The sequence below is a fragment of the Corapipo altera genome, unplaced genomic scaffold (assembly GCF_003945725.1).
Source record: "Corapipo altera isolate COAL_440 unplaced genomic scaffold, ASM394572v1 23b, whole genome shotgun sequence".
Classification (NCBI taxonomy): Eukaryota; Metazoa; Chordata; class Aves; order Passeriformes; family Pipridae; genus Corapipo; species Corapipo altera.
In genome coordinates this window covers 14,038,293-14,064,776 of record NW_020884885.1, presented here as the reverse complement: position 1 = coordinate 14,064,776, position 26,484 = coordinate 14,038,293, and the positions used below count along the sequence as shown (strand labels likewise).

The window sequence follows — 26,484 nt, the reverse complement described above, 5'->3', positions numbered from 1 at the left end:
TTCTTTCTTTCATTGTACACATGCTTTTCATGTCAAGAATTGCACAATTCAGTATGACTAGTTCAGTCAGTCAGCCAGGGTCAAAGGGAAAATAAATGTTTCCACAATCTCTCTGGAAACAAAAAACAAGACTCCATCTTCAGCAAGAAGAAAATCTGGCACTCTCACATTCATTAGGCTGCGTTTGTCATTGCTGAATAAACAACCTTTCATCAAGTGCAGCAATTTTCTTCGTTCTGTAATTAAAGATATTTTTTGCTTAATTTATTTATATGAAAACTTGCTGAAGTGAAACCAAAATTTTTATAATGCCTATTTCAAAAAGAGAAATGAAGGTTCTGGATAAAGTCCCAGGTACTATAACATCTTGATTTACGTCTGAAATGTTATGCGAAGTCCATTCACAGAGAAAAGCTCTACACGTTAGAGAAGATGAACTCCTTCTTCCTATATGAATGCATGGTTAACTTCTAATGCTTATAGAATTTATAGATTTGTCAATGAAGTATGAACTCCTACTGAACTTGGCAGTAGAATGGGATCATACTAAAAGTAAGATAAGATTCTTTAAAGGAGGAGCTCCATCCTCGTTATTAGAAAGTGTTTTTGGTCTTTTTTCCTGTTTATCTGAAGACAGGCTTGATGAAGCCAAATTTGGGGTTTATGTGGTGGTTTGGGTTATTTGATTGGTAGGGATTAAAGTGTTGTTATTTCTTTTTGACTATAGGCCAGTATATACATTCAGGACTATCAGATGTCTCGGGATACTTCCAAAGAGATGTCTAGACCATTGTTAGCTCAAGAGGATTTGTTCCAGTGCTTCATTCTCCTTGCCACTTAGCAGGTTGCATCTGATACCAGAGCTACACATGGGGATAGCAAGTTGTTGTGGTGCTTTGCCTTTGGGGGGTAAGAACTTCAGACTTAACCTGGATTGTAGATACTTAAAATTTGTAGGATTTTTTATATTCTTCGGAAAAACTTTGGGAAACTCTCTTGAGGACATAAAGGGTCCCTATGATAAAACCATCAGGGTGGTCAGGGTAACTGGAAATCTAAGGGCATGGAGGGATGTGGTGCTACTACTGTTCATTCACAGACAAAGGTAGCAGCTCTAATTAATTAGATGTATGAAGTGAAGCTGTGATCTTCATGTTAGTAATTTGGGACACTTTCCTGCAGTGCTCAAAAGCCCTGTGTTTCTATTGTTAGAGCAGGTCTTGTTTTGATTGTCATTTCAAACTTCTGTATTTAAAAATATTAAAAGCTTCCTTGCAATGTTTTCTTCAGCCTAAACAAAACTCATTCTTAAAACTCTTCTTGGTAGTTAGTGTCTTACGGACATCTCATAATTCATGTTGTTCTCCACCAAGCTCTGATTCATATTTGGTTTTTTTCTAAGTGTGATGTCCCAGGCTGGATAAATACTTGAGGAGACACCTTACTATATAGCTGGATACTGTTGGAGTTGTGTTTTTCACTGCCAGTTAATGTGCTATTTTCTGCTGACACCAGAATACCTGTGATCCTGACCATCTCTGCTATTTTCAAGTAATTTTTAATTTTGATCCTGTCTAGCAGGGTTCATATGTTGCTTTACAGAGAGCTGAATAAGCATTCTCTGTCATTTCAGATAGTTACTGAATAGTATCAGATCCAGACCAGAATCTTTTGGACTCCTCTGAAAAGCTTTCCATTTCCTAGTGAGCCACTGGCAGCCACAGCCTTTGAATTTTTCCCACCCACTTACTGTTTTCAGTGTCATATTTTCTGATCAAGTGAGATTTTTATCAGAGGATGAAAAGCACAAGTTTATCTTTTTCCTGGTGTTAATGCCTTCCAGATGCTTGTTAGTGTCCTGCTTATGTGCACTAGCTTTCAAATGCAGCTTTTTTTCTTTTTCTTCTCTTGGCTTCATTTGCTTCTGTTTTTCCTTCCCCCTCTCTTTCTCTGGCATTAGACAGTCTGTGTCTTGTGAACAGGAAGGCCAGATGGGGCTGTGCAGTAGTTACTTTCACAACCAAGTGCTATCTTCTCTGCTTTTGTATTTTACGTTTTATATATATATATATATAATATTAAAGATTTAGAGTTTGATTTACAACCAAGTACAATGTCTGTTAAGACCTTCCTGAAGGTATAACTTGAACACAGTGAAGCTGCTGAGGCCACTGTTTGATGAGACTTTCTTGCTGTTTACTCTGAGTTTATAGAGCTTGCAGCTGGAAGGAAACATTAGTTTATATGTCAAATAATGGTACTGCAAAGTCAGAATAACTTTAATAAGCAAAGCATCTCATGATGTAACTGCACAGATGCTTTCTCTGGTGCAACCAAGTATTGTGCTCCATCTTGGTTTGGACTGAACGTCTACCCAAATCCACTCCCATCTCCTTTTGCTTCCTAGAGCCAGGGGGTAGCCTGCAGGCTCTTGCTGAAGTTGCTGCTGGTTTCTTCTATTTCTTCTCTTAAAAGCCATTATTGAAGGGGCATTGAGTAGGTATGAATGGATGATGTGAAATGTGACCCTAGGAAGGGGGTTGACAGGTCTTGTCTGTCTCTGCTGTTTTGATTCTTTTTTTATTCAAGATCAGAACCTGCTCATGGTTTCTAAATTTTTACGACACTATCTTGAACAAGTAAAGCTATGTGTACTGTGTATCAGTCAAAATCTCTTCTTCACAACTCTAGAAAAAAAGTAGGATTGGTAATAGTAATATACGACAGGGCAAGGACTTTGTACTAGCACTTTTTCAAAAATCAGAGCCATTAAAATACACTTGAATGGTTAGACTAAATTTATAAACTAATTATAAACTTACACTATAGTATATCTCAATCACAGTTAAACGGTATTTCTTGCCAAGTATACCTGACTCTGCAGGCTCCATAAACCCTGCACTGCATCTCTTCAAGCCTTATTATTATTCTTGTGCACAAGCTGTCCATAGCACTCATCAGCATCCAGTAAAAAGTTAATGTGCACGTTCTAGCTGAGTATATGTCTCTTCTTACCAGCCTCCAGAATAATGCTATAAAAATGAAATTCATCCGTCTGTCCTGTACAGCATCCTACATTCAACTTTTTCCATTGAAATAACTTGCATTTTTTCAGGCATGTAGATCACTCAAGATAAACTGGTAGCAGTTTTGCAATGTGTAATTTAGTTTCAGAGTTGATAGATGATAAAAACACAAGCATTTCATCCGCTGATTTTCATTTTAATTAGTTTACTTTTTGGGTTGATTTGTTGAGTTTCTCTGCCTCCTAGATATTCAAATGATTCTAAGGAATGTTAGTGGAGTATGCCATGGAAACTTGGATTCCAAACGCTCAGACTGGAATAGGAAAGGCAAAGGCGCTCATGGCCTTTGAAAATTCTGTTTTCCTTCATACTTTTGACTTGAAGGTAGAGCATGCTTCTATGCTAGCAGGGAGCAGATAAAACGTCCAGGCTCTTACCTACCTCAGAGCTCCAATTAACCTTTGCAGAAGACAGGATGGTGCACTTGCACATAAATGTGCCAGTGCAGAAAATATACTTGGTATGCCATTAGTTAAAGTGAAGATAAAGCTGATATTACAGAGTCACAGAATTGTTAGGGTTGGAAGGGACCTCTGGAGATCATCTAGTCCAAGGCAGGGTTACCTAGAGCAGGTGACAAAGAAATGTGTTCAGATGGGTTTTGAATGTCTCCAGAGAGGGAGACTGCACAACCTCCCTGGGCAGCCTGTTCCAGTGCTCTGCCACCCTCAACATAAAGAAGTTTTTCCTCATGTTGAGGTCGAACTTCTTGTGCTTTAGTTTATGGCCATTACTGTTTAAATATTGGAGACTAACTGAGTATGTTTGGGTCTTGCTGGTTGAATTTCACAGTTTGGTTAACTTTTCCATTAAAACATTATTTTGTTTTAACTTTCAAGACTATCCTATACTAGTCATTAATGGCATGCAATGGATCACACGGCCACCAAAGACACAAAGCCTGGACATTTTATGCAGTTTATACTGTTTATGAGTGGAACAAGGTGAGACTGCAATTTCTCTTGGGAGTTTAGGGGGAAGGAGCAGGCTATGGTACAAGATCAGTGGCTGTTATCTCCAGCTTAGGCACCTTGCTTGAACAGGGACTAGAGTCTGGGAGGTGTGTAGTTGTCATATGTCTTGGCAAGAGCACCAAGAACATGTTAATACTGTGAAGGTAATACTGTTGTTCTTTCTTAGAAGCACATTCTTGGTTTATTTTATAAGCTTGGTCTACCAAAGAGCCTTTTAGTGGGTTGAGATTTTCATTCTGCAGAGCAGGTTTGATGTAGTGACTGGGAAGAGGCCAATAGTAGTGGAAGCCCCTAGAGCTTTCAGGGCACCAGGCTCTTCCTGAGTGGCATCTTCCTGTCATAAAATGTTACGAGAAGTGTATAGTAACTAACTTCATGGCAGGCTCCTTGATGGTGACCCTCCATTTACAAAGGAGAAAGAGGAGAAAAAAAGAAGTAACCAAACCTCTCTATTTAGAGAAGAAGACTTTATTATGAGAAGGTCCTTCCTTTTTATATTCTGCCTCACTCTGGGGCCTAGTGTTTGGCTGTGAATTAATTGAAGTACACCACTGTTCTTTTGGGCTATCACATGTCCAGTAAATGCTGCACAGATCAATGCTGGAGTGGTCCTGAATTACATTTGAGTAATACTTTAATTTCCTCCTTGGGCTCCATCCAGCTGCCAAGCCTGGACCTTTTGTTTCTGTGCTTTATGGCAGATTTTGGCTTTGCAGGTTTTTACATTGCTGCCAAGTAATTTAAGAACTTTAGTTACCATGACAACTGCTAAGTATTTCTTAGTTTTCTGCTTATTTGCTCAGTTTGCTGCTTTCCTTTTCTTTGTGTGTGTGTGAAGTGCATGGAGTAATTATCCTACCCTGCAGAAGATAAAAAAGGATGGCATGTGAGAGGTGAGGCTCTTGATCTTCAGGCTGACTCAGCTGCTCTTTCAGAGCAGCTGCAAAGACTTGAAAGCGCAGCTCTTGTGGCGCATGGTCAGGATGAGGGGTTTAAGTGTGGGGAGGAAGGCACGGGTAATGCACTCGTTCTGATGCACTGAATGAGACATACTAACACTGCTTCTAATTCTGCTGACTGATACTGTCCTGAGTTTTATCTTGCTGGCTACTTGTATAGACTTATAACTATATATAGTTCCAAGTCTTAGCTTAGCTTTGCACTCTTGGGAACAATGGCCATCATCTTGCTCAGAGCCTCTATAAGTGCATTATACAGAGAAATCCTGTTTCATTGCTTAAAGCTCAAGTTGTTACACTAATACCAATTGTGATTTTTTAAAAAATTATATACATGTGTGAGTAACAAGTTCTCCATATGAAGATGTCCTACTCTGTTTATGCAGGCAAGGTCATGACTATATTTTCAGTCATCTGAAAGACAGAGCACCCATTGGTATTTAGACTTCTGATTAAGATTTGAAACACTTAGATTTTTGAGGAAAATGTAGTTCTTGTCAGTACAAAAGAGCTTTGGGAGAATATCCTGAGAGTCCAGGAACATCGCTGTCTAGTTTTCAGATGGGGATAGCAGGGCAAAGAGCCAGGCAGATGTGGAGAAAATGACTTGAGGGGTGACTTCAAGAACTGACAATAGATCCATGCTTTGCTTCAACTTCTTAGATCAAAGACTGTTCTTATTGCTGTGGTTCTGGTCTGTGGGTATTAGGGGCACTCATAATTAGCAGAGAGTTAAACAGGGGATTTCAAGACAGGACATCTGTGCAGATACACGTTGTCCAGATGTGAAGCCACTGCCATTATAGGCATACCTGGAAAGAACTTCATCCTGCTGCTTTCCTGGAAATTTATCCATTTACCAAGGACCTAGTAAGCAAAGATGAATTCATATTGTATTCCTTTGGCCAATTCCCATAGATAAGGTCTCTTCAGTATGTGTAACACCTCTATTAGTGAATCTCTCTTCTGTACCTGAAACAGAGAAAGCCAAAGCAGAGCAAAGACACACTTGGAATACAGTTGAAAACAAATCCTTGTCTCTGGTGTCTAAAGGAACTGTGAAGCTTCTTTGGGAGGGAAACAATGGTAAGCTAGCATGAAACTTCATGAAGTCAAGGTTCTGTGTTGTCTGAGATGGATCTTGTTTGTAATTGAGAAGGGCAGTGGGGAAAAAACATAACTGGATTAGAAAGGACATCACTAGAATAAAGAGCATTCTGAGAGTTCAGTGCACAAAATCTGTGTAAGACTTGTTTTAGTGGGACATAAAATCATCAGTGATGAGAAATATAAGAGTTTTGGGAGACCTAGGATGCCCTAGGAACCTCAAGCACAAAAAGTAAATAATGTGCGGAGGCTCTGCCTGATCTGTGTTTGATTTTTGTTCTCTTTACCCTTCCAAGCTGCAGCTCTGCGTTTTACCGGTTGGAATTTAAATGTGTTGTTACAGTAGCATCTTTGTTGGAGATGGACCGTGACTCGTGCTCATTAAGGCTACAGATGTCTGCTCAGATTATGTATTTCAAAAGCTTTTTCTCCAATGAACTGTGAAAAGCCAGGCTTGAGCAGAGGATTGTGAAAGATAAAATAATAGCCTCTCATCCCTGTGTCTGGCAGACTTAATGCAGTTACTCTCAGGTCTTTTATTAAACTTTGAGACAGCAGATTTGTTCACAGTCAATAAATAAGCACTCTGAGCACAGCCCGTTACATTTCCTTTATCAGTCTTTTCTTAAATTATTCACAAAGCTTTTTACACTCCAAAAATCTCTAATCTGTGAATTCAGCGTTTCCTGGATACTAGGATTTAATAGGCATAAGTGGCATTGATAAACTGTTTATATGTGGCACAATTAGAAAACAGATCTTCTTAAGGGGGGGAGGGAAGCACGAAAGAATAAATACTCCATGGATTTAAATTAAATTCGCTTGCCCACTCACCTTTTTTGTGAATTTTGCACTTAGTAGCACAGCAGATGGAACTTTTTAGACCTGCCTGGATAATACCTGCTTCTCCTGGGAGAGGATAGCTGAATTATCAAGAAATTCAGTTCAGTTACTTCTGTCACGTAAACATTTGCTGAAAGTTACTAGAGCAGAGCTAAAGAGTCATGGCTTTTGTTTCCTTTAGTCGTGCATGTCCAGCTGAAAGTTCTAAGGTGTTTTCTGTATCTCACTTTCTCCTTATACAGTGTGCATAAAATGCATAGAGGTTCCTCAGGCAGTCTCAGCTCAGTACCCCTCATTCCCTTACACACGTCTGTATATTTACCAGGCTCTACAAAAAACCAGAATGTTATCATGGAGCTGTAAGAAGTTATTCATTTCAACATGATCAGATCTTTAGTAAGATGAAGCAAAAACGTGATGTAAAAGCCTCTTGTATACAAAACTGCCTCATAGTTCTGCTACTTCTGATTTAGCTGTGCCACAGAGCAGTTTTCTTGTGGGAGCATTACTTTGGAAGACTGTTAAGGGCAGTTCATTTCTTTGCCCCTGAGTGGACAGTGCCCTCTCCAGGGCTACAAGCCAAGCGCTGCTGATAGGCTCAGGTAATTTTACTTTCATCTTTTGCAGATTTGGATTTACTGACTTTGCTAGAAAAGAGGTTGGTCTTTTGTAGTACAAACTATACCAGAGCAGAAGTTTACAAGTATGCTTACCATACTTGTAAGCATAGTTTGCTAAGGGAGCATAAGATTATGTCTTCCTGGACCAGAAGTCCCACCTATCATAAGGTTGTTATTGTGGTGGAATAAGACTTTGTTTCAATGATAGCTGAATCTCTCTAGATAGAACTCCATCTTTGGTATGGTCTATTCCTGTAAAGTTATAGAGACTATCCGTGTTTAGGGAGCTGGATTGTTTGAATGGGGAGAGTTCTCTGTGCAAATACTCAACGCTACCTGGTGCACAAGAAGGAGCACTTAGCAGATAAACTAGATTCTTCACAGGAAGAATCTCAGTACTCCTCAGTGCAGCTTCATGTTAAAGTTGCATGGGATAGAATTGGCTGGACTGGTAGAGATACTAATTCCAATCCCAAATGCATTATTGCTGTTGGTCAGTTCAAAGAGTGCACCAGACAGCAGTATTCAAAACGCACCTTCATGGCTCTGCTTCTGGTTCATTGATTTCCACACAGATCCGTAGGCATGCCCTTAGGTTGTTCTTGTTTTCAGAGAGACAGTGAACTAAATGGGAATACAAGAAATGGATCTAAAAACCTGAACAGTAATAGTTACTGGTAAATAAATGATGTTTCATTAGCCACGGTAATCCCAATCTCCAAAACAGCATGTTAACTGCAAATTTACCCCAGATCTCTGCACAATATACGTGTGGTTGTATGAAAAGGACTGTAAAACCAGATAAAAGAGATGTTTTCTTTCACACTGTCCTAAAGGTGGTCATCAGATCCTATCTGACTTTTGACAAAGTACTTCTTCAGCAGTCTGGTTAATCCGTTTGGATTTATGGAATTGTTTGGTGCAGAACCTAGGAGATACTATCCTAAACAGGTGGATAACCTTTAAAGTTTAGAAAAGATGTTTACATACTTCTCTCATTTTTCTTCCCTTTTAATAAGATGGAGATTATAAAGGGAAGGGACTGTGCTGCAGAATAATCCCATGGTAACTAATTAGATCTCATCAAGTCTGCAAAGCCATACTGGTTTCAGTCTTATGCCAGTGCACTGTAAACAGTGAGCCAAGGTGAATGGGAGTCTTGTGGTGTTTTACTGGGATATCATAATATATTTACCTTCCTTGCACTAAAGACTGCAGGTAGTGGTATTCATCCATGGATCAGCCCTTGCAAATAAACTTGTTGATGTTTGCATAAAAATGATCTGCTTGTCGTTATACTCCCTGTGCTGGGCCTTGTCTGTGATACGTGACCTGAATTCGTTTCTCAGCTGTTGAATTTAAGGGTTTATTAAAAGAGGCACAGTAATATGTGATGAGCTGTAATTAAAATTACTAATGCATGTCAATTCCCTTCCTCCCTTCTGCTTTGATTTACATTCTTCATGCAGACTTTGTTCACTTTACTGAGTGAGCCAGAGACCTACTGTTGACTGGTAACAGTGGTTTCTGCTTTCTCTCCAGCACAGTTGCATGGAGAAATAAATTTAGTAAGGATCCTCCCTGAGGTGTTACACTAGGTATCAATCAAAGTCTGTGGCTTGCAGCTGTCCTGCAGAGCTTTGGTCTATGGTTATAGTGGCATCATCAGTAAAACACATCTATTTGAGTGCTAGTTTTCATAGTTGGTAGCAGGATCGATAATCACAGAATCATAAATTGGTTTGAATTGGAACGGACCTAAAGATCATCCTGTTCCAACCCGCTGTCGTGGGCGGGGACACCTTCCACTGAACTAAGTTGCTCAAAGCCCCATCCAGTCTGGCTTTGGATGAACCCTTCCAGGGATGGGCCATCCACAGCTTCTCTGGGCAACCTGTTCCAGTGTCTAAATATCTATGCTTTAAAATAGAGATGTTTAAAGGATTTGCCATTTTATGTTGTATTATCTTGTTAACTAATGCCGAAGTTATTTTTAATGATGCTGGAAATTGTAGTTTGTTTAACCATGGAAGTGAACTACCAAAATCAAATATTGAGAGAGATACCTCTGAACAATGGGTGCTTGAGGAAAGCTCTTCTATTATGCTGGACACAGTCAATATTTATTTCATTATTCTGTTAGTGACTCTTGCAATTCTGAATGATGAAAAAGCAGTTTTGGTTGATAGAGAAAAGAAAGGAAAATCAAGATGTACTGTCCCAGCCTTCTGCAGTAGGAAATTAAGAATTTGGATGGATCATGCTCTTGTAATTGTGTGGATTTTGGGCTGGGTTGGCTTGCTTTGCTTTTTACTCAGCCTCTCGTTTTTCTTGAGGTCGAGGAATGTCAGAATAGCCTGTTTGAGTCCATAAGGAATTACAGCCTGCACAGAAATGGAAATTTTTGCCCAAAAAAAGAAAATCTTACTCGAAGGCTGCATGACCTTGTGAACATGGGACTGAAATGGTGTCGGGGAATGTAAAGTAAAAAAAGAGTGGATATCTAATGTGGTTTGTCAGGTGCAGCTGAGGTACTGTGGTTATGGCTTGAACTGGGTTTCTCACCTCTGGAAACAAAAGTTAATGACTGATAGGTAGGGATGGGGAGATGATCCCACAATAGTGCACATACTTCCTGCTATGGTGTGCATTTTTCTCTTTCTCAGTTTGTCTCTGCCTAATAGTTTATGTGCTGGCACTTACTGTGAGTGAGGATGGACTGAGGGACAGCCAGCCAGTCTCCTGTTTGCATGCATGTGCTTTTAATAATCCAATCTTTCACCATCCAGACAAAAGAGGAAAACCTGCTTTTGTTGCACGGTGTGTTAGCAGGAAACACAGCACAGGTCAAAAGCAGTTTTATATTGAAACAAATCTCAGGCTTCCTTTTCCTTTTGTCTTACAGAGGCAGGCAGCGGCCAAGACTACGTGACCTCAGAAAACCAGCTGCTTTACTACCCTAGTATTACCTATGCCATCATTGGTAGCTCTGTCATTTTCGTACTTGTGGTGGCTTTTCTTGCCTTGGTCCTGCACCACCAGCGGAAGCGCAACAATCTCATGACGCTGCCGGTGCATCGCCTGCAGCACCCTGTGCTGCTGTCCCGGCTGGTGGTCCTGGATCACCCACACCACTGCAGCGTCACCTACAATGTCAACAACGGGATACAGTACATGTCCAACCAGGCCTACCACAGGCCCGTGGACCTGGACTCCCCGCCATCCTACTCAGAGGCTGTGCTCGATCAAAGGTATGTGCAGGAGGTAACTCTGTTTCTCACTAGTGGTTACAGCTCTGTTAAGCTGTGCTGCTGCTCCCCGCTTGTTCTTATTACTGCTTTTGACAGAATTCTGGTGTTGCACTTCTGTTGCATGCATAGGGTGAAATTTCAGGGTAAATTTGAGCTCCTCCTGTATCTGAAAAATTCATGGTCCTCAGGTCCTTTTACTGTTACTGATATTGGAGGGATTTGAGGCAAACTTTAAGTCAGGTTCTCTTAGCACATGTTGTTGGTAGTAGAGATTTTGAGGATGGTAGGAAAATGCAAAAGAATGTATCACTTGTCTAGTATTGATATCCTATGCTAGTCTGGAGTCAAAACATGAAAACTGAATTTGGAGTTTTGCTAAAAAAAACAGCTATGTTACAGGTCATAGCATTAAAAAAAACCCAGTCCTGTTCATATATGGTAAGTATATAAGAGTGAGAGAGTTCTTCAATTCCTCTATAAAGAAATTGTATCATTCTTCTGCTCTGCACTACTTTACCAACAGAAGAAAAGAATGGGACTCTGAAATGTAAAGCACTGTTCTTATTTTAAATAGCTGAAAGTGCTTTGAAGTTTGGTGGGTGGCTGTGGTTTGGCTTATGATGTTTTTGATGTTTTTGTAGTTATGACACTGGTTTTATTTGTAGGGAATTAACCTTCATTTCAATCTCTGTCTGTAAAGTCTTTCCCAACAAAAATCCTAGACTGACATCCTCCCTACATAAAAAGGGTATGGTACAAACTTTAATGATCCAGATTGTTCACTATCACCACACTGGTATTTTGGGATCTAAGAATAATAAATTTACATTCCTATTCTCTGTTGCCTTTGGCTGCAGATCCCTTGTCTTAATGTTGACTTTCATAATAATTATTTCTTTTCATTACTAAGGACAACTAAATGAGCAGCTGTCCAGCTTGTAATCGTTTCTCACCTGAGCTGATATGAACTATCAGCAATTTCAGAGCTAATTGCTCCCAGGACCTGTTATCAATCTACTCAACCCTTCAGTCCCTTTATTAGTTTGCTATCAGAACCACAGAACAGTTTTCCTGAATGCAGTACTCATCTTGTTTGTGGCTACTTAGCAGTTTCTCTGTATGTGATCTCATGACAGCAAAAGTGATTTGTCAGTGTGGAGAATTCAGTTTGTTATTTATTCGTAGACTCTAAGCCATAAATCTCTGTCACTTAATGGAGGTTTCCTGGGAGCTTAAGTCTTGTGTTCACATCATTATCTGTAGGTGTAAATCCACCACTTACGATATTTCTTTCAAAGTGCTTTCTCTGGTGTAAATATTATACAGAAAAATTTTTTACCTCTTGCAGCTGTCTTTGAGCCAGCTTTGTTGGAGGTCCTAACTCAGAGTGTGGATTGTTAAGCAGGATGTAATTAGTTATGTTGCACCTTGACCAGAAACCTGGGTTCCCAGGTGCAATGTGGGTATTTTGAAATTACCTACAGGCAGGTCTGAGATCTCCTCATTTGTGTCATAATTGAAAAACTAAGAAATACTGTTTGGTTTTTTCATAATTGGAATACTATGTGCTGTCTTCTGTACCACTGTTTTCAGTAACTTCTTGCTCTGTTGTGTATCTTACAGCAGACCACCTTGGTTTGACCTTCCTCCACCACCTTATTGTTCTGAATCTGAATCCCCTAATCAACCAGATCTTCCTCCTTACCGATCTCGGACAGGAAGCTTGGCCAGCACAGACACCCCCAGGGCAGAAAGTCCTCTGGGCACATCCGACAGTTGGACAAGAGACATCCATGGCAGCATGGATGGCCACAGAACTCTTCTTGGGAGGACAGTAGATCAGAGCAATTCTCTGGTCAACCACGTCGCTGAAAGAGAAGTGTAACTGCTCCAGTATTTGGGACGGGCAGGAAGGCATTTACTCTGTATGAGTTAGTCTGCAGTGGCTAATAGGTTTCAGGGGGACATGTGCCTGAATGATGACTTGATTTGAATTCACATTAAGTTAGTATTTGAATGCAGCATTTTGGGCTCATCAAGTACAGAGGGCTAAACCTGGAGTCACATCAACTTTCCATAATATTTCTGTGAGCAGGCTCTGATTCAGACAAGTAAGAGAAACATCAGTACTGTGTCAAAAGAACTGATGTGATGTATTTATTGGACTGTTTACTGTATATGAATGTATATATGTATGTGTATAATATATACAGAAGTTCCACACAAGAACTGTGCCAGAAGGACTCTTGTTTTCAAACTGCCTCCCATCTTGTCAACATCTGAGCTGTTTCTTCTTACTGCCTGGTGCCAACTGGTGGTCAATGAAGCACGTGAGGCAGTCGTTCTGCTTGGAGATCTGATGTCCAGTGCCAGCCCCCTGGCAGTGCTCAGATTGCAGATGTCCTACTTGACCCCTCTCTTCATGCCTGGAACATTCTCACCATGAAGGAGTTTTAAGCTTGTAAGGATGCAACAACTGTAACTGAGCAAACAAGGTTTTTTTCACAGATGCTAGTATCTAGGCCAGATTTGCATGGGTTGTCTCAGCAACACCACAAAGGTTTATCTGTCAGACTTCAAGGCTGAGTACAGAGGCACTGAAGCATCTCAAAAACACAGTTCAAGATTTCTTTTCCTGTGTGGAAAAACAACATTACTCCATGTGTTCCCTCTTTAAAAAAAACAAAAAAACAAAAAAACAAAACACCACAAATAAATAACAAAACAAAGAAAACACCCGAATTATTAAAGCTAAATCTTCAACACCAAAACCAGTCTGAGGCAAACACCCAGCACAGAAAACTTTAAGTTCAATGGCTAGTTTGTTTTATCGGTAAAATATCTGAAAGTAGGTTGTGGTGGAAGGTGTTAGGCTTGTTGTCCCTGTCTTTAGTGTGTGTAAGTACATGCATGGATATACATGTGTAATATTATGTGTAGGTATGTATGTAGTGCATCACATAGGTTTAGTTCCACTGCTCCACAAGAACTCTAGGCTGTCAAAGTTTCATTTTTGATGATCTCATTTTTTATAGAGTTTGCATTATTCATGTTCATTTGGTTGAAATTCTAACTTCTGCAGAAAACCGGGATTATTTATGTCTGTTTTGTCCTAACTCTTGGAATGATCTCCTGTCGAGTGTGTTTCAGTGCACCTTATTGAAATCACACATGTGAAAGCATCTCAGAGGTAAGGGTATTCAGAGTGGTAAGAGCGAAGAAGCCATGAGTTTAAATGCCACTGCAGTGCAGTGCTTGTGCTCCATATACAGAAAACAATGCAGTGTCTTCCTCTTGTCCAGGCAGAAATTTGCCTTGAAAAATTATTTGTGTTTGTCTATCCTGCATTTCCCACTCCTTCTATGCAAAAGAACCATGCCATTAAGCACCCTTTGCTGTTCCAAGGAAATGAAGGAGGCAGACTGCCCACACCTCTTGCTTTCCTCTTCCCCATCTTTCTAAGGTAACTTCTTTCACCCAAAAGTTACATGTTCAGAACCCAAGAATTTTAGAGCTGGAGTGTAGGTAGGGGAACGATTCAAATTCAGTCTCAGTTCCCACACGTACACCTGAATTTTTTGGTGTTTTTTTTTCATTTCCAGTTCTGAGGTCTACTGCCATGTTATGTAAGAGGCAGGGCTGGATAGATTTGCAAGCACAGGTACCAGAACTGAGATGATGTGGGGGGAAGTACTGGAGAATTGTAATGCTGATGGGCTTGGCTGACTTTGGAAGCAGATTAATGGCAGCCTGTCGTGAAGTCTTGTTGACGTTGTTGCTCCTAGGTTCTTGTAATGTAATGTACAAGATTGGGTAAGATTTCATCCTTGCTGGGAACTCAAGCATTTAATTATGCTGCTCTTCACCAAGCAGGATTTGGCTTATTAATGACTCCATCCGACATTGTAGGCAGACTGTTGTCATTGTCACATAGCGGACAGTTTATTTTACAGGTACATCAAACTCAGGTACATGAATAGTTAATAGTACAGGCAGGTGTAGGGATGTCTCCTGTGACCACTGGGCCCTGCTGTCCATCTTGCCTTTTATTAAGATTATGTTTGGCCTTTGTAAGACAGCTATACCAGAATGAGGTATCAGAATTAACCTTGGATGTTCTTCTACTGCAGTTTTAAATCTTTATATTGGACTTGAAAACATACCATTGAAGAGTTTGCAGTAGTTTCATTGGAATTAGGTATCTTTTTTATTTTAAAGGTGCCTAAGGCTGTATTAATGAAACTAAATCATTGTGTCCAGTATCCCTCAAACAAGCCTTCCATGGGGAATTACATTTCACCATGTGTATTCTAAGATACCAGTGTGTGTTCAAACCAAATATTTTGTGCCTATGGCATCTGAAAAACATTGCCTTGCATTGCTAAGAAGTGGGAAAAGAGTGAATATAGCCTGCTTCTCTGCCTTCTGTGTCAGTCACTTTTATATATGTACAAATATATATATTAAAAATACTCTTTCAGGTTGTATATATTCATGTAACTTTTGCGTTAAGATAGTCCATTAGGACTTTACAGAGAACAAAAAAAAGAAAAAACATTCTAAATGGTGTGACATTTTCCCTTCTAGCTAAGGGAGTATTTATCTTTGTATAGGAATCTTCTAGTTTTTGAGAACACAAGTTATAAAAGAAGATGGTGCCTTTCTGTTTGAATGTTGATTTGGGAGGCTGTTAACTACATTTCTGGGTGTTGTTACATATCATTGTCTAGAGATCCAAAAAGAGCAACAAATCTTGTCTTCCTCTTCATTATTATTCATGGGGACCACTGAACTTTGAGGATGACAGAAGTTCAGTACCTTGCTCCAAAAAGACATGCTAAAACTTGGGGTGCTTGGTCTTACTACATTTTTCTGGTTTGCAGAACAGGTTTGCTAGCTGGTTGCTTTGGAAATTGCTGTAGTATTATACAGGAGTTGTTTATGATATGTCACTTTTAGTAGTGTTAATACAGCATTACGCTGCACTAATCAGTGGAATCTTTGGGAAATCTGCTGATTAAATTAAATATTTCATTGACAATCAGTAGCTTTTCAGCATTTAGGCTGAAGTTAAATGTTCATCCAATACCACATGGTAGGATTTCTTTTCAATAGTGGGTAAAATTGGAATTGATCATCCTATTGTTTGCAGTTGCTCTTAACTTTTTAGTTTGAGGTTAGTTGTCCAACAGCTTTCTTTTCTACTTAATATTTAAACAAGTGGATGTTATTTCAAAGACCCATTCTTACAAAAGTAAAATCAATTAAAGTTTTCTTCCAGAACTGAATTCTGTTTCCACATCTGTACTGAATGGTGACCACTATTGAGTAGTCCTCCTCAGCACAGCTATTAATGTATTTGAACAAAAGAATTTGAAGAAATGACTACTTGAGGTAAATAAAGAAATGTGGATTAGCCTATTGGAAATAAGGTTATTTAAAACAAACAAGTAAATAAATTTCAGGAGTTTTGAGTGTCTATAACCTCTGCTGAAATCAGTGCTGTGTATTTAAAATTAGGCCATTAATGTTTCTGCTTGATAGTAATCTGAAATTCCTTGTAAGGCAAATTACTGTTTGCCTCTGGTATTGGAAATGGAAAACTGGCAGTAATGCTCTTAAAAGAGAGCCTGTGAATAATTTTCTTGGCTCTTCTCTGCAATGACATACACAACAACACTGACTGCATTGCAATTTTTAAATAACTCTGCATTCATTCTTACTTTCTTTTTAAGTCAAATCAGTTTTATTTACACCACTTCACTTTGATACAGCTAATAGGGCCCTTGTGATAGATTTAGAAACTGAGTGGAGGAAAGAGATGACTTTTATTTTAATTAATGCTGCAGCTTGTTAATCTTGTGCTCTTTACTTTTTAGACATCTTAGGAAAGACAAGTGGTTTTAGCAGATAAGAAAAACTATTAATGATGAAAAGGATGGAGGGACACTGATTCTGATTTTTAATGAATATTTAAAATTGTATGAATGAAGGAAAAATTTAATGCTGTATTTTTAATGTGGTGATCAGATGACAAGTACTGTCTTTAACTGTTGCTTATTGGAAGTTACTTTGCATATAATGTCTGTAATTAAAACTGTAAGACAAGGGCTTTTCTTGCAGTTCTTAATAGATCTGAAGTATTTTTTTATTAACACAAGGTTATATTACACCCATGGACTAAAATGTAGACTGCAGAAAGAATTTGAATACTGTGCTGGATTCTGCCTTACTGTATCCCAGTACAGAACAGTGGCCTTCATTTGTCCTTTTTTTTTTTTTCTTCTGATCTGAGGGGCTTCGTCAACTTGAAATGGAGAAGTTATCTAAACACTTTAAGGGAAGTTGTATGTTGAAACGTAACCTTGTCTTAAACTTTTGTAAACTGGAAATCTTAAAAAATGTATTCTGTATTCCTGAATAAAATTGGTGTTTTAATACTGTTCACAAGTGAGCATGTCCCCTCATGAAGCCTCAGTTGTTTTAGCTTTATAGCCTCCTACGTGAGGCTTCTTACAACTTCTTTTGCATTCCATCTTAAGTTTTGTTAAATCTTTGTGGGTTTTAAATATGTTTTTAAAACAAAGGTATGTGGGAAACCCACATGTACCTGCGTGTATAAAAATATATTATACAAATGAAAATTGCTTAATTTCATAGTTTCTCATTTTGCCGTTCTGTTTGTACTACCAATGATAAGGCATCTGAACCAGTGGTGTTTTGTTGTCTGCTTTGTTGCAAAGCTCGAGAGGCTTCAGCAGAGATTTGTGCTCTGTGCTGTATACAGATTTACTAACACAGCCAAAGGGCCTTCAGCATTCACTTCTGCCTGCCACTTTCGCACCACTTAGGTGCCCAGCACAGCATCTCTGTTTATCTCCAGGTCTGTGATCCACGTGTCAGACGTGTGAGCCAGATTCAAGTTGAGATGCTTTGTGGAGGTAGCATGTCTGGCTGCAGTCAGGACTCTTTCCCTGGCAGATGCTGGTGCAGGCACCACCACTATCATGGGAACTGTCCAGCCCCATGAAGTCCAGGCCCACTTGACATCTGGATCATAGCCACTCTTTTTATCAAAGTCACTCGAAGGACTATTGTTAACAAGTACCCCTTATGTTATAAAGTTACTTTAACAGACTAAGGAGAACAGATTCAAATGTTACATATAAATATTTGCATCTATAGGAGAGGTTGGGTTGACGTATTTTTCTTCCATGACTATTCTCCACTTGCTACCTTTGCAAAGTCATGCCAGTGTTACCATTATCCTCGCTAATTAAATCACATGCCCTCGCCCAAATTCTCAGATGGTAACCTTTGTTTGATGCTGGCAAACTGCCCCAAAATAGCTATGGATCCAGAATTCACACCAGCAGCACAGGGGAGATGGAGCTGTTGAGGCTGTCACAGTGGGCTCTTTGCAGGGGAGGAAATGCTGGGGTCTCAGAGCTGGCTTGTTCAGACACATCCCAGCAAGAGCTATGCTTGAGAAATGTTGATTCAGAAGACAGCTGCTTATAAAAATAAATACCATACTCTCCAGCTAAGCTCCCTGATTAATCTTTTTTATTCTCTCTGCTTTGATTTGTTTAAAGATCTTAATTTTTATACCTTAAAAATTAAGTAGGCAGCAGTGGTTTCTGAGTGCAGCTTCTTTTCTTGCTGGTTTGTAAGCAGTCTCTTGATCAGTCAGCCTCAGTTATCTGTTGGAGAGAGAAATAAGCAGCTTTTCACTGTTTGGAGAGCTGTAGTCCAAAATGATGTGCTGTTATTAATTGAAAACAAGACATCTTCATGTGGAAATTCACAGTTCTGCTTTTCAAAGTGAAGTTGAGGGTATGCATATTGCATAAAGCACTTTGGAAAAGTACTGGATTGATCTCTCTAGGGAATTATCTTTTCTGTTTATCTGCCAAACAGACTGTGAATAGATAAACTTGAACATGATTCTCTGCTTCCCAAAATCCCAGTAGTATTTCTTACAGCCTTATTGAGGGGACCACTGGAGAAGAGGTAGAGCAGTTTTGGGGCTGGTCACACCCTTAGCATTTCTGCAGGAATGGGTACTAAGTGTTTCAGCAGTGCAGTTGCTTTGGTGCTGTATACCATGCAGAAGACTCCTATTCACTGAGAACTGATTTGGGATCATCACTTCCTGTATGCTTCCAACAGCCACTCTACAGGTGGCTTTTTTTTTTTGTTTTCCTCGTAGCTCTTACCTAAGGTTAATTCCTATCAGTTACCCTGAAGTAAAACCTTTCATATCTCGTTGTTTGATACCACAGCCTGTAACTCCTTCAGATTTAAACTACTATCATTTCTTAGCACAAAAGTACAAGAACCTTCACCTGTGTAAGAACAGGAGTAACAGCTCAGCTTCACCCAAACCCACTCACTTCTGGAGGAGCACCCTGGCTGCATCAGTTTGACTGAATAAATCTTAGTTACATTTATTTGGAATACCTGCCATTTCCTTGACAGATGGGAGTCATGTTGCAGCACAGTGATGAAATATGATGTTGTGTTTTACTGTAGCAAGGGATCATGGGAGCCCTAAACAACACCTCATTTGACAGAGTAGATTTTTCTTCTCATTTGTTTGTGACAGTTACCTTAGTAAACACTCTTCGCCTAACACTGCATCCAAGGTAGCACTAGCTTGCAGAGTGTATGGGATACAGGGAGGACAGCAAGGTTGGCTGTTTGAGATATATGTGTGTGTGTGTGTGTGTGTATATATATAAAAAACTCCTTAGGAGATTTCTTAAGTGTTCCAGCTCTTTTACCTGAATAAGAAATATTTAAATGCTGCACAATGAGTGCCTTTGCAGACTAAGGAAATATGGTTGATATTTGGCTGCTCTTTTGATAATTTCTGTTTACTGAGACATGGTGCAAAGTCAAGACCAAAAATTCTCCATGCATCTGTTGCTGTATTGTTCTCCCTTGGCAGCCTGTGCAGAGCAGAGGAGTTAGCAGAACCAACGAATTACCCCAAGTGAATTTGGAGAGTGCTTTGCTTCAGGAATAAAGGAGCTGGCTTACATATCCATTTTCAAGGTGTTGTGTTAGATATGCTGGTTGAGACATGGATTACATAAAATAAAATCATACTTGAGCTTCTACAGCGGAAAAAAAAAAGATGCAGCAGATCTTCATCAGCAAAGCCAATCTCTGGAGCTGACTGCAGGTCAGGGTTAGAAATTCACGTAGAAATGCACCGTAAGCCCAAGTGAAGCTGCAAGTGCAGCACTCACAGTAGAAAGGGTTTGGTAGAATGAATTGGTCTGTCTGGTATCTGTTACCTGAAATATGTGAAAATCATTCTAGATCAATTGTCGTCTTCCTTCAGGAAGCTAAATAGAAATCCTTTGGCTGCTTTGTTGAAGTCATGTTTCTTAAGTAACTAATCACTCTTGTTACTCTTTCTTCTTTCTTTTTATCTGTTATTGAGGTTGGGAGGAAGATTTGCACTGTTTTTTAAGCAGGGGATACCTGAGACAGGGAGAAACATAAAGATGAGTTTCAGGAATAACAGAACCTGCATCTTCCAAGATCCAGCTTCCTGACCACTGAGTAGTGCTGTCTTATCCATACATTTGTGATCTTTCAAATCCATTCAATTTAACAGAAGATTTTTTGCAGATTTAGAGTGGGGAAGAAAAAAAAAAGGTAAGTCTTGACTTGCAGGTAACTGTTTCAAGTTCTCTTTGCAAAAATTCAGGTGGTGATCAAAAGCATAAACAAGTATTTGAATTCCTTGTTTTCTTCTAACTTCTAGGTACTTGTTTGCCCTGTTATTTTTTCAGACTCATTGAAACAGTTATTCTGTATAGCTCTTTGCATGGAGGATGATTTTGCTCTAGGATAAGATTCCAAGCTTATTTCTGTAGGTTTTCACAAAGGAAGGTTGTAGGTTAAGGAATATGTGGACTGTGTCTCCCATAAGGAGCTGTGGTGTATTGGAATGGGTTGCTGTAAATAATGCTGGTTTAAAGATGCGAACTGCAATTGCAGTGTGTGGACGGCAGGGCCACAGGTTCCTACAGATGCTGAAGGAACACTTTGTCAGATGGCTGGCACATTTTTTGCTTTACAGAACTGGGGAGAGGAGGGGGAGGAAATAGGAGAGAGAAATGTCATTTTGACCCTGAGTGTATAGGTAGCCCAAAGTGATACAAGCAACTACAGAGAAGAGTGCAACCCGGCTGCCTTCATGCTGGCATTTGAAAAAATAGCTCAAGATACTGCTTTGAAGGGTAATGTTATTAAGAAAATAATAAAGTCCCCACTTTCTTTTATTGATATTGATATCAAGAATGAGATGAGACAGCGATTTGAAATAATTTTGGGATTTGTTTTTTTTTTCTTCCTTTGAAAATTTAGGTGAAGGTAATTATGGAATGGCAGCAGCATCTGAACTGAAGGGAGTGTTTTTATCTCACCTCCTGCTTTTAAAATAGCTGTGCTCTTATCTCTGCTTTGAGGAAGGGGGTGCAGGGGGAGAGCACCCCGGTAGGACCTGGTGGTCGGTCACCAGATGAATGAAATGCCTTACAAGACCTGAGGCCATTAAAGGCCTCAGCAAAGATATTAAGAGCCTGCCAATGTGCTGATAGCATGTTTTGTATTAATCTGATGAAGTAATCAGAGGAGCTGTTTCCAGCATAGGCAGGTGCAGTGTAGGGAAGCACTTACTGTGCCCAACGAGATGGGCTTTGAGCTGCTCTGGGCTGTGAGGGGAAGGTGTGATGTGACACCTGGACAAAGGACTGAATGCAAAACCCTAGGAGGATGAGGCCCTGCCTGGGGAGGAAGTGGGAGACAGGTAGCTGGAGAACTAATAGCATTGCTGCCTGCTAATCCCATTAAGGCAGAAATTGTCTTTGCTCTTGGTTTTTTTTCCTGGGGATGTTCCTGTGCCAACCTGGGGATTTGCGTGGTGAGATCCCAGCTCACATGAGAGCTGAAGTCGATGGGTAATTAAGCTGCTGGGTAATGAGCCTTATAACCCTGTTAGAGGCAGAGGTTAATCCTGCTGCATTGTGTGCTGGGTAGCACCTGCAGCTTCAGGAGTAATCCATCACTTCTCAGTGACACAGGACATGCCTGCACAGGCACACCTAAGGGTTTCAGATCCTTTTGAGGAAATGGGCACTTATTTCAGTGGATGAAATCTGATCTGACTGATTCTACAATCACCTGTAGCCAATGGTCCATCTCTTGTCCTGCTGAGCTGTGCTGGTTGGACTTTTGATGGTGACTATCCTACTTCTTAAGTGAAAGAGCCTTTAAGAAAATAATCATTCCTAGGATTTGTATTTTTCAGGTCACCAAGGCAGAATCCATGTGAGGGGAGATCTGGATATGCTCAGGGCTTTGGGCTTCAGCCTTCTCTCAGTGACTGAGGATGGTAGCTGAACCTCTATGGCAGCCCCAGGAGTAAGTCTGTCTGAAACTTGTTAAACCACCTTTTAGGATCCAAAGATACCCTTAAACAGAAGCAGCAAAGATCATCTTTACCAAATGGAATGTTACAGGCCCAAAGGCAAGGGGGAGGAAATTAGGGGAGGGAGAGATTAGACCATGAGCTGTTATATGGAAACAAGCTTGTGCTGTACTCTTTGGAGAGTGTCTGACTTCACACCATCAGTCACCTGCAAAGGATTCTGAGGCTATGAGGGAGCTTTCCGTCACCATTTCTGACTGTTAGGAAAATGCCAGAGGGTCTGCCTGCCCTTATCTCTGTTCAGTCTGAGAGTTTATTAAGATGCCCTGAAGAATTTTGCATTTTATTTGTACCTGTTATATCTCTTCTGTCAGCTTTATTTTACATGTCCTTTGGTGCTCCTGTGCATGCTCAGTCTGAAGACTGCCTTCTGGCCCTTGCTTTCTCTTCAGCTTACGTGACTGCTTTACAGTGCCCTGCTGATGGAACATAATTCAAGGAATTAAAGTTATCTCTAAACTTTTATGGCATATTTTCACAGCCTAACATCTGCCAATGGTTCTTATCACAATTTGAGATAAAGCCATCTTATATGGGCTTTGTACCCTCTTGTATGATGGGTTTTAGATTCATAGAATAATTTTGGTTGGAAAATACCTTTAAATTCATCAAGACCAACCATTAACCCACGACTGTGAAGTCCACCACTAAACCATGTCCCTAAGCACCACATCTATACATCTTTTAAATACTTCTCCAGAGATGGTGACTCTTCAACTTCCTGCTGCTCTGGGCAGTCTGTTCCAGAGCTTGACAACCTTTTTGGTGAAGAAATTTTTCCTAATATCCAGTCTTAATCTACCCTGGCACAACTTGAGGCAATTTCCTCTCATTCTGTCAGTTGTTGCATGGGAGAACAGACCAACTCCCACCTAGCTAGAAGGTCCTTTCAGGTAGCCATAGAGAGCAATAATGTCTCCTCTAAGCCTCCTTTTCCCCAGGCTAGACAACCCTAGCTCCCTCGGCTACTCTTCATTAGACTTGTGCTCCTTACCCTTCCCCAGCTCCGTTGCCCTTCTCTGGACAAGCTCCAGCACCTCAATGTCTTTCTTGCCATGAGAGGCCCCAAACTGAACACAGGGTTCAAGGTGTGGCCTCACCAGTGCTGAATATGGAGGGACTTACCTGGTCCTGCTGGGCCACACTGTTTCTGATACTATTCCTGAAGCACCCCTCTTCTGAAGTGGCAGACTGGAAAAGTCTCTCCCTAGCAGCACACCAGCACTGGCTTGGTAACACCAGGCATGCCCAGCATCTGAGGCACCACTCATCCTAACACAGTCATATTTTCAGTCAGCAGCCTGTGCAAGGGGTAGGGTACTTCCCTGTAAGCAAGACCCTGGATTCAGACAGATTAGCAGTGCACTAGTTATGATGTGCTTGTGTTTTTCAAGTGTCTTGTTTTTTCCAGTGGGAAATTATAGCTTTGGCTGTAGTCTGGTGAGTCTAGGAGTCACAATTAAAGGAAAAAGCTTTCAAATCCAGGTTCTAAACCAATAAAACATCTCAGATGGTTACTGCTGAGTTAATGGCCCAGTGAATAAACAAATCACTGTGTGACCCTTCATGCTTCTAGTCTGCCTGATCCTTATTTTCCCCCTGCAGCCTACCCTCATCACCCCAAAATCAAACACAAGGCAATATAATCAAATGGAATGTGATAGTCTCCTTTTCCTTCTCTGGCAGGGCTTGTTTCTTATCCGGTGCTACAGAACAAGGGGCCATGAACACATGAACCTGAATTCATGGCTCCCCCTCTAGCTGAACAAGAAATTACTTAGATATTTTTCCAAGATCAATGAGTTGTCATCATGTCCCAACAAGCTTGCACTCCCTGGTAGAGACATGAAAAATGATCCTTTGTCTTTTGTGTGACACTGGCACTGTGGGTGACAAACGCTTGCCTCTTTATGCCCATTTATGTTATGGCATTGTGCATCTTTCTAGATAAGCTGTGTGGCAGCTCCCTCGTTAATCAAACATTGCTGGCCTATGAACTGGAGACCTAGGGCACTGTCTGCTAGATTTGACCCAACTGAATGCAGGACAGAAGGGGCTGATGATTCTGGGAGGACTGGGATTATGTCCAGTAAAATCACATTTCTTTGCTGAGAGCTGTGCACTCAGATAAACAAGTGAACCCCTGGAGTATTAGCCTGATTATTTAGCAACGTCTCCTTGAACTGTATGAAGCATTTAATCTTCTTTAGTCTGCAAGTAAACCAGTGATTCTCAGTTAAGGTAAAAGTAAAGGGAAAATTATCAAGAAATTGTCACTGGGTGCTTTTAGGCAAGCTTCTAGAAAATGCCAAAGAACAGCTCTTTATCATTTTCTAGTTGAAGAATATTAGTTCCAAGCTTTTAATTTTGGAATGTTGAATGACCTCCTGAACACACCCTGCCCCCCAAGTGAGACTGCTAATTAAGCAAACAGATGTTGATTTGAACAGAGTAAAAGGATGTCATAAAGATGTGCCTTGAAATAGCCAGACAGAGTAAATTACACAGGAGACTGTGGAAAAGAAAGTGATGGAAAACTGAGAGCAAAACACTACAGTTCACGTTGTTCACCAAATGGCCCAACATGGGAGTGGAAAGCTGTTTAATTATCTTCCATAATCTGATATTAATAAAACATTTTCTAACCAGAAAATGTTGGGCTGATCATTAAAGAACTGTAGTCCTGATCAAGCACAGGGGCCAGTCCCATGCATCTGTCTGTGTCTGTGCATCTCACTGCTGTCTCCAGGGCTGTGCATGTCAGCAATGACATTTGTTTGCTTTCTATTTTAAGCAATGCCTGGGAGAAAAATGTAACTTTTTTTGTTTGCCTCTCTCCCAAACTAATGTAATTTGAAATGCTGTGCCAGGGAGTCTGGAAGGCCTGAGGCAAAAGTCGAAACTGTGACCTTCTGAATATTAAACTGTATCGTGGCAAGCTGAGCATTCCTCAGAAAGAGAACGGGCTGGGAAGGATGACCCTTGGGCTGTCTGCTTCGTCACTACCCTCTTTCTAGTCCTCTACCCTGTCTCTGGACCCCTCGTGTTCCATGACAGCAAGCTGGCTGAGGCTGCTAGCTGGCCTTTCAGTGATACTTTCTCTCTGGGAATTACTGACTGCTTTACAAACACTATGACTAAGGCTTTATAAGCTACTGTGGGGGTACAGAATGACAAAACCAAATAATTCACTTATTTTAAGTCCAAAGTAAAAATAGGAAGTGGAATCTGCCCCAAGATTGCATGCAGAGGAGAAACCCTAAGCTGATTTTATTGCTGCTCCTTCCAAAGACTTCTGCTGCTGGAGCAATAGAATGTCTCTGCTTTACACCCGTTTTCCCTGTCCTACCTAGTTCATGGCAGCCTGCTTTGTTGGCCCCTACCATGGCACTGGAAGCAGTTATCTAGATGTTGAGCACTTTGGGAAGTTACAAGTGATTCACTTAAACTAAGAGGAAGTCCCTTAGGGTGGGAAGAGGGGAGGTGACACCTTTGTTTTGGGCCCAGCTACCAAAGCTGGGAGGAAAGGAATGACTTTTAGAAGTACACTTTAACTACAGAGTAACCCCCTGCCTCATCTGTACTGACTACATGGAGGTAATAAGCAAACCAATATCCAAGCCACACACATCTCCAAAGCTTTGGTATTTTGGTGTCTGATGTTCTGATACTTTAAGCAAAAATTAATTGTGCTCTTCTGTTGGCCAAAGTCTCCATAGCAGCCTCATTAACACACAGCCAAATGTTTCTCTCTTCTAACTTGCTGAACTAGAAATCAGTTTTGTTTGCTTGGCTGGTGCTTTTTGCTTTATTTTTTTTTTTGCTGTGAACAAAATGCTTCCTTGTTTCTGCTGTGTCTGGGATTGCACCCTGAAAGGAGAAGGACAGCAAAGCAGCCTTCAGTCTCTCCATAATCATCAAACAACAGTTTTGCAGTCTTTGAGTGTCATCTTGCACCTCTCCTTGCTGTATGGTAAGTTCTCTGTTTCCCTCCTGCTTCCTTCTGTCTGTTCATTAAAATTGTTATGATCACATCTCCCACAGCAGAAATAAGTAGGAGCTGTGGGTACCCTGATGGCCCAGCTTAACAACTGTGGCAGCTGCTCAGTCTCAGAGAGAAATTTTAGTGTCACTT

The 26,484-nt window shown here is 40.5% G+C and overlaps 1 protein-coding gene and 1 long non-coding RNA gene across 3 annotated transcripts in view; one reads left to right on the top strand and one right to left on the bottom strand.

Moving 5' to 3' along the window:
- LDLRAD3 (low density lipoprotein receptor class A domain containing 3) overlaps positions 1-17,285 on the top strand; it is a 74,758-nt gene extending 57,473 nt beyond the window's left edge. Inside the window, exons 4-6 of one of the 2 annotated variants that reach the window (XR_003527536.1) lie at positions 10,495-10,840; positions 12,464-14,365; positions 14,443-17,285. Coding sequence is in view for 1 of the 2 variants with exons in the window: in XM_027642489.1 (XP_027498290.1) it covers positions 10,495-10,840; positions 12,464-12,725 (608 nt within the window). In the remaining variant the exon portion in view is untranslated. Of the gene's footprint in view, positions 1-10,494; positions 10,841-12,463 lie in introns of both variants that reach the window. The other variant, XM_027642489.1, reaches the window with a different exon arrangement.
- LOC113946753 lies at positions 13,363-19,356 on the bottom strand. The gene is made up of 3 exons (XR_003527537.1): positions 19,304-19,356; positions 18,452-18,543; positions 13,363-13,475 (listed from the first exon to the last, which is right to left on the bottom strand). It is a non-coding gene; the product is annotated as an uncharacterized LOC113946753 (long non-coding RNA).
- Between the last annotated feature and the right edge of the window lie 7,128 nt (positions 19,357-26,484).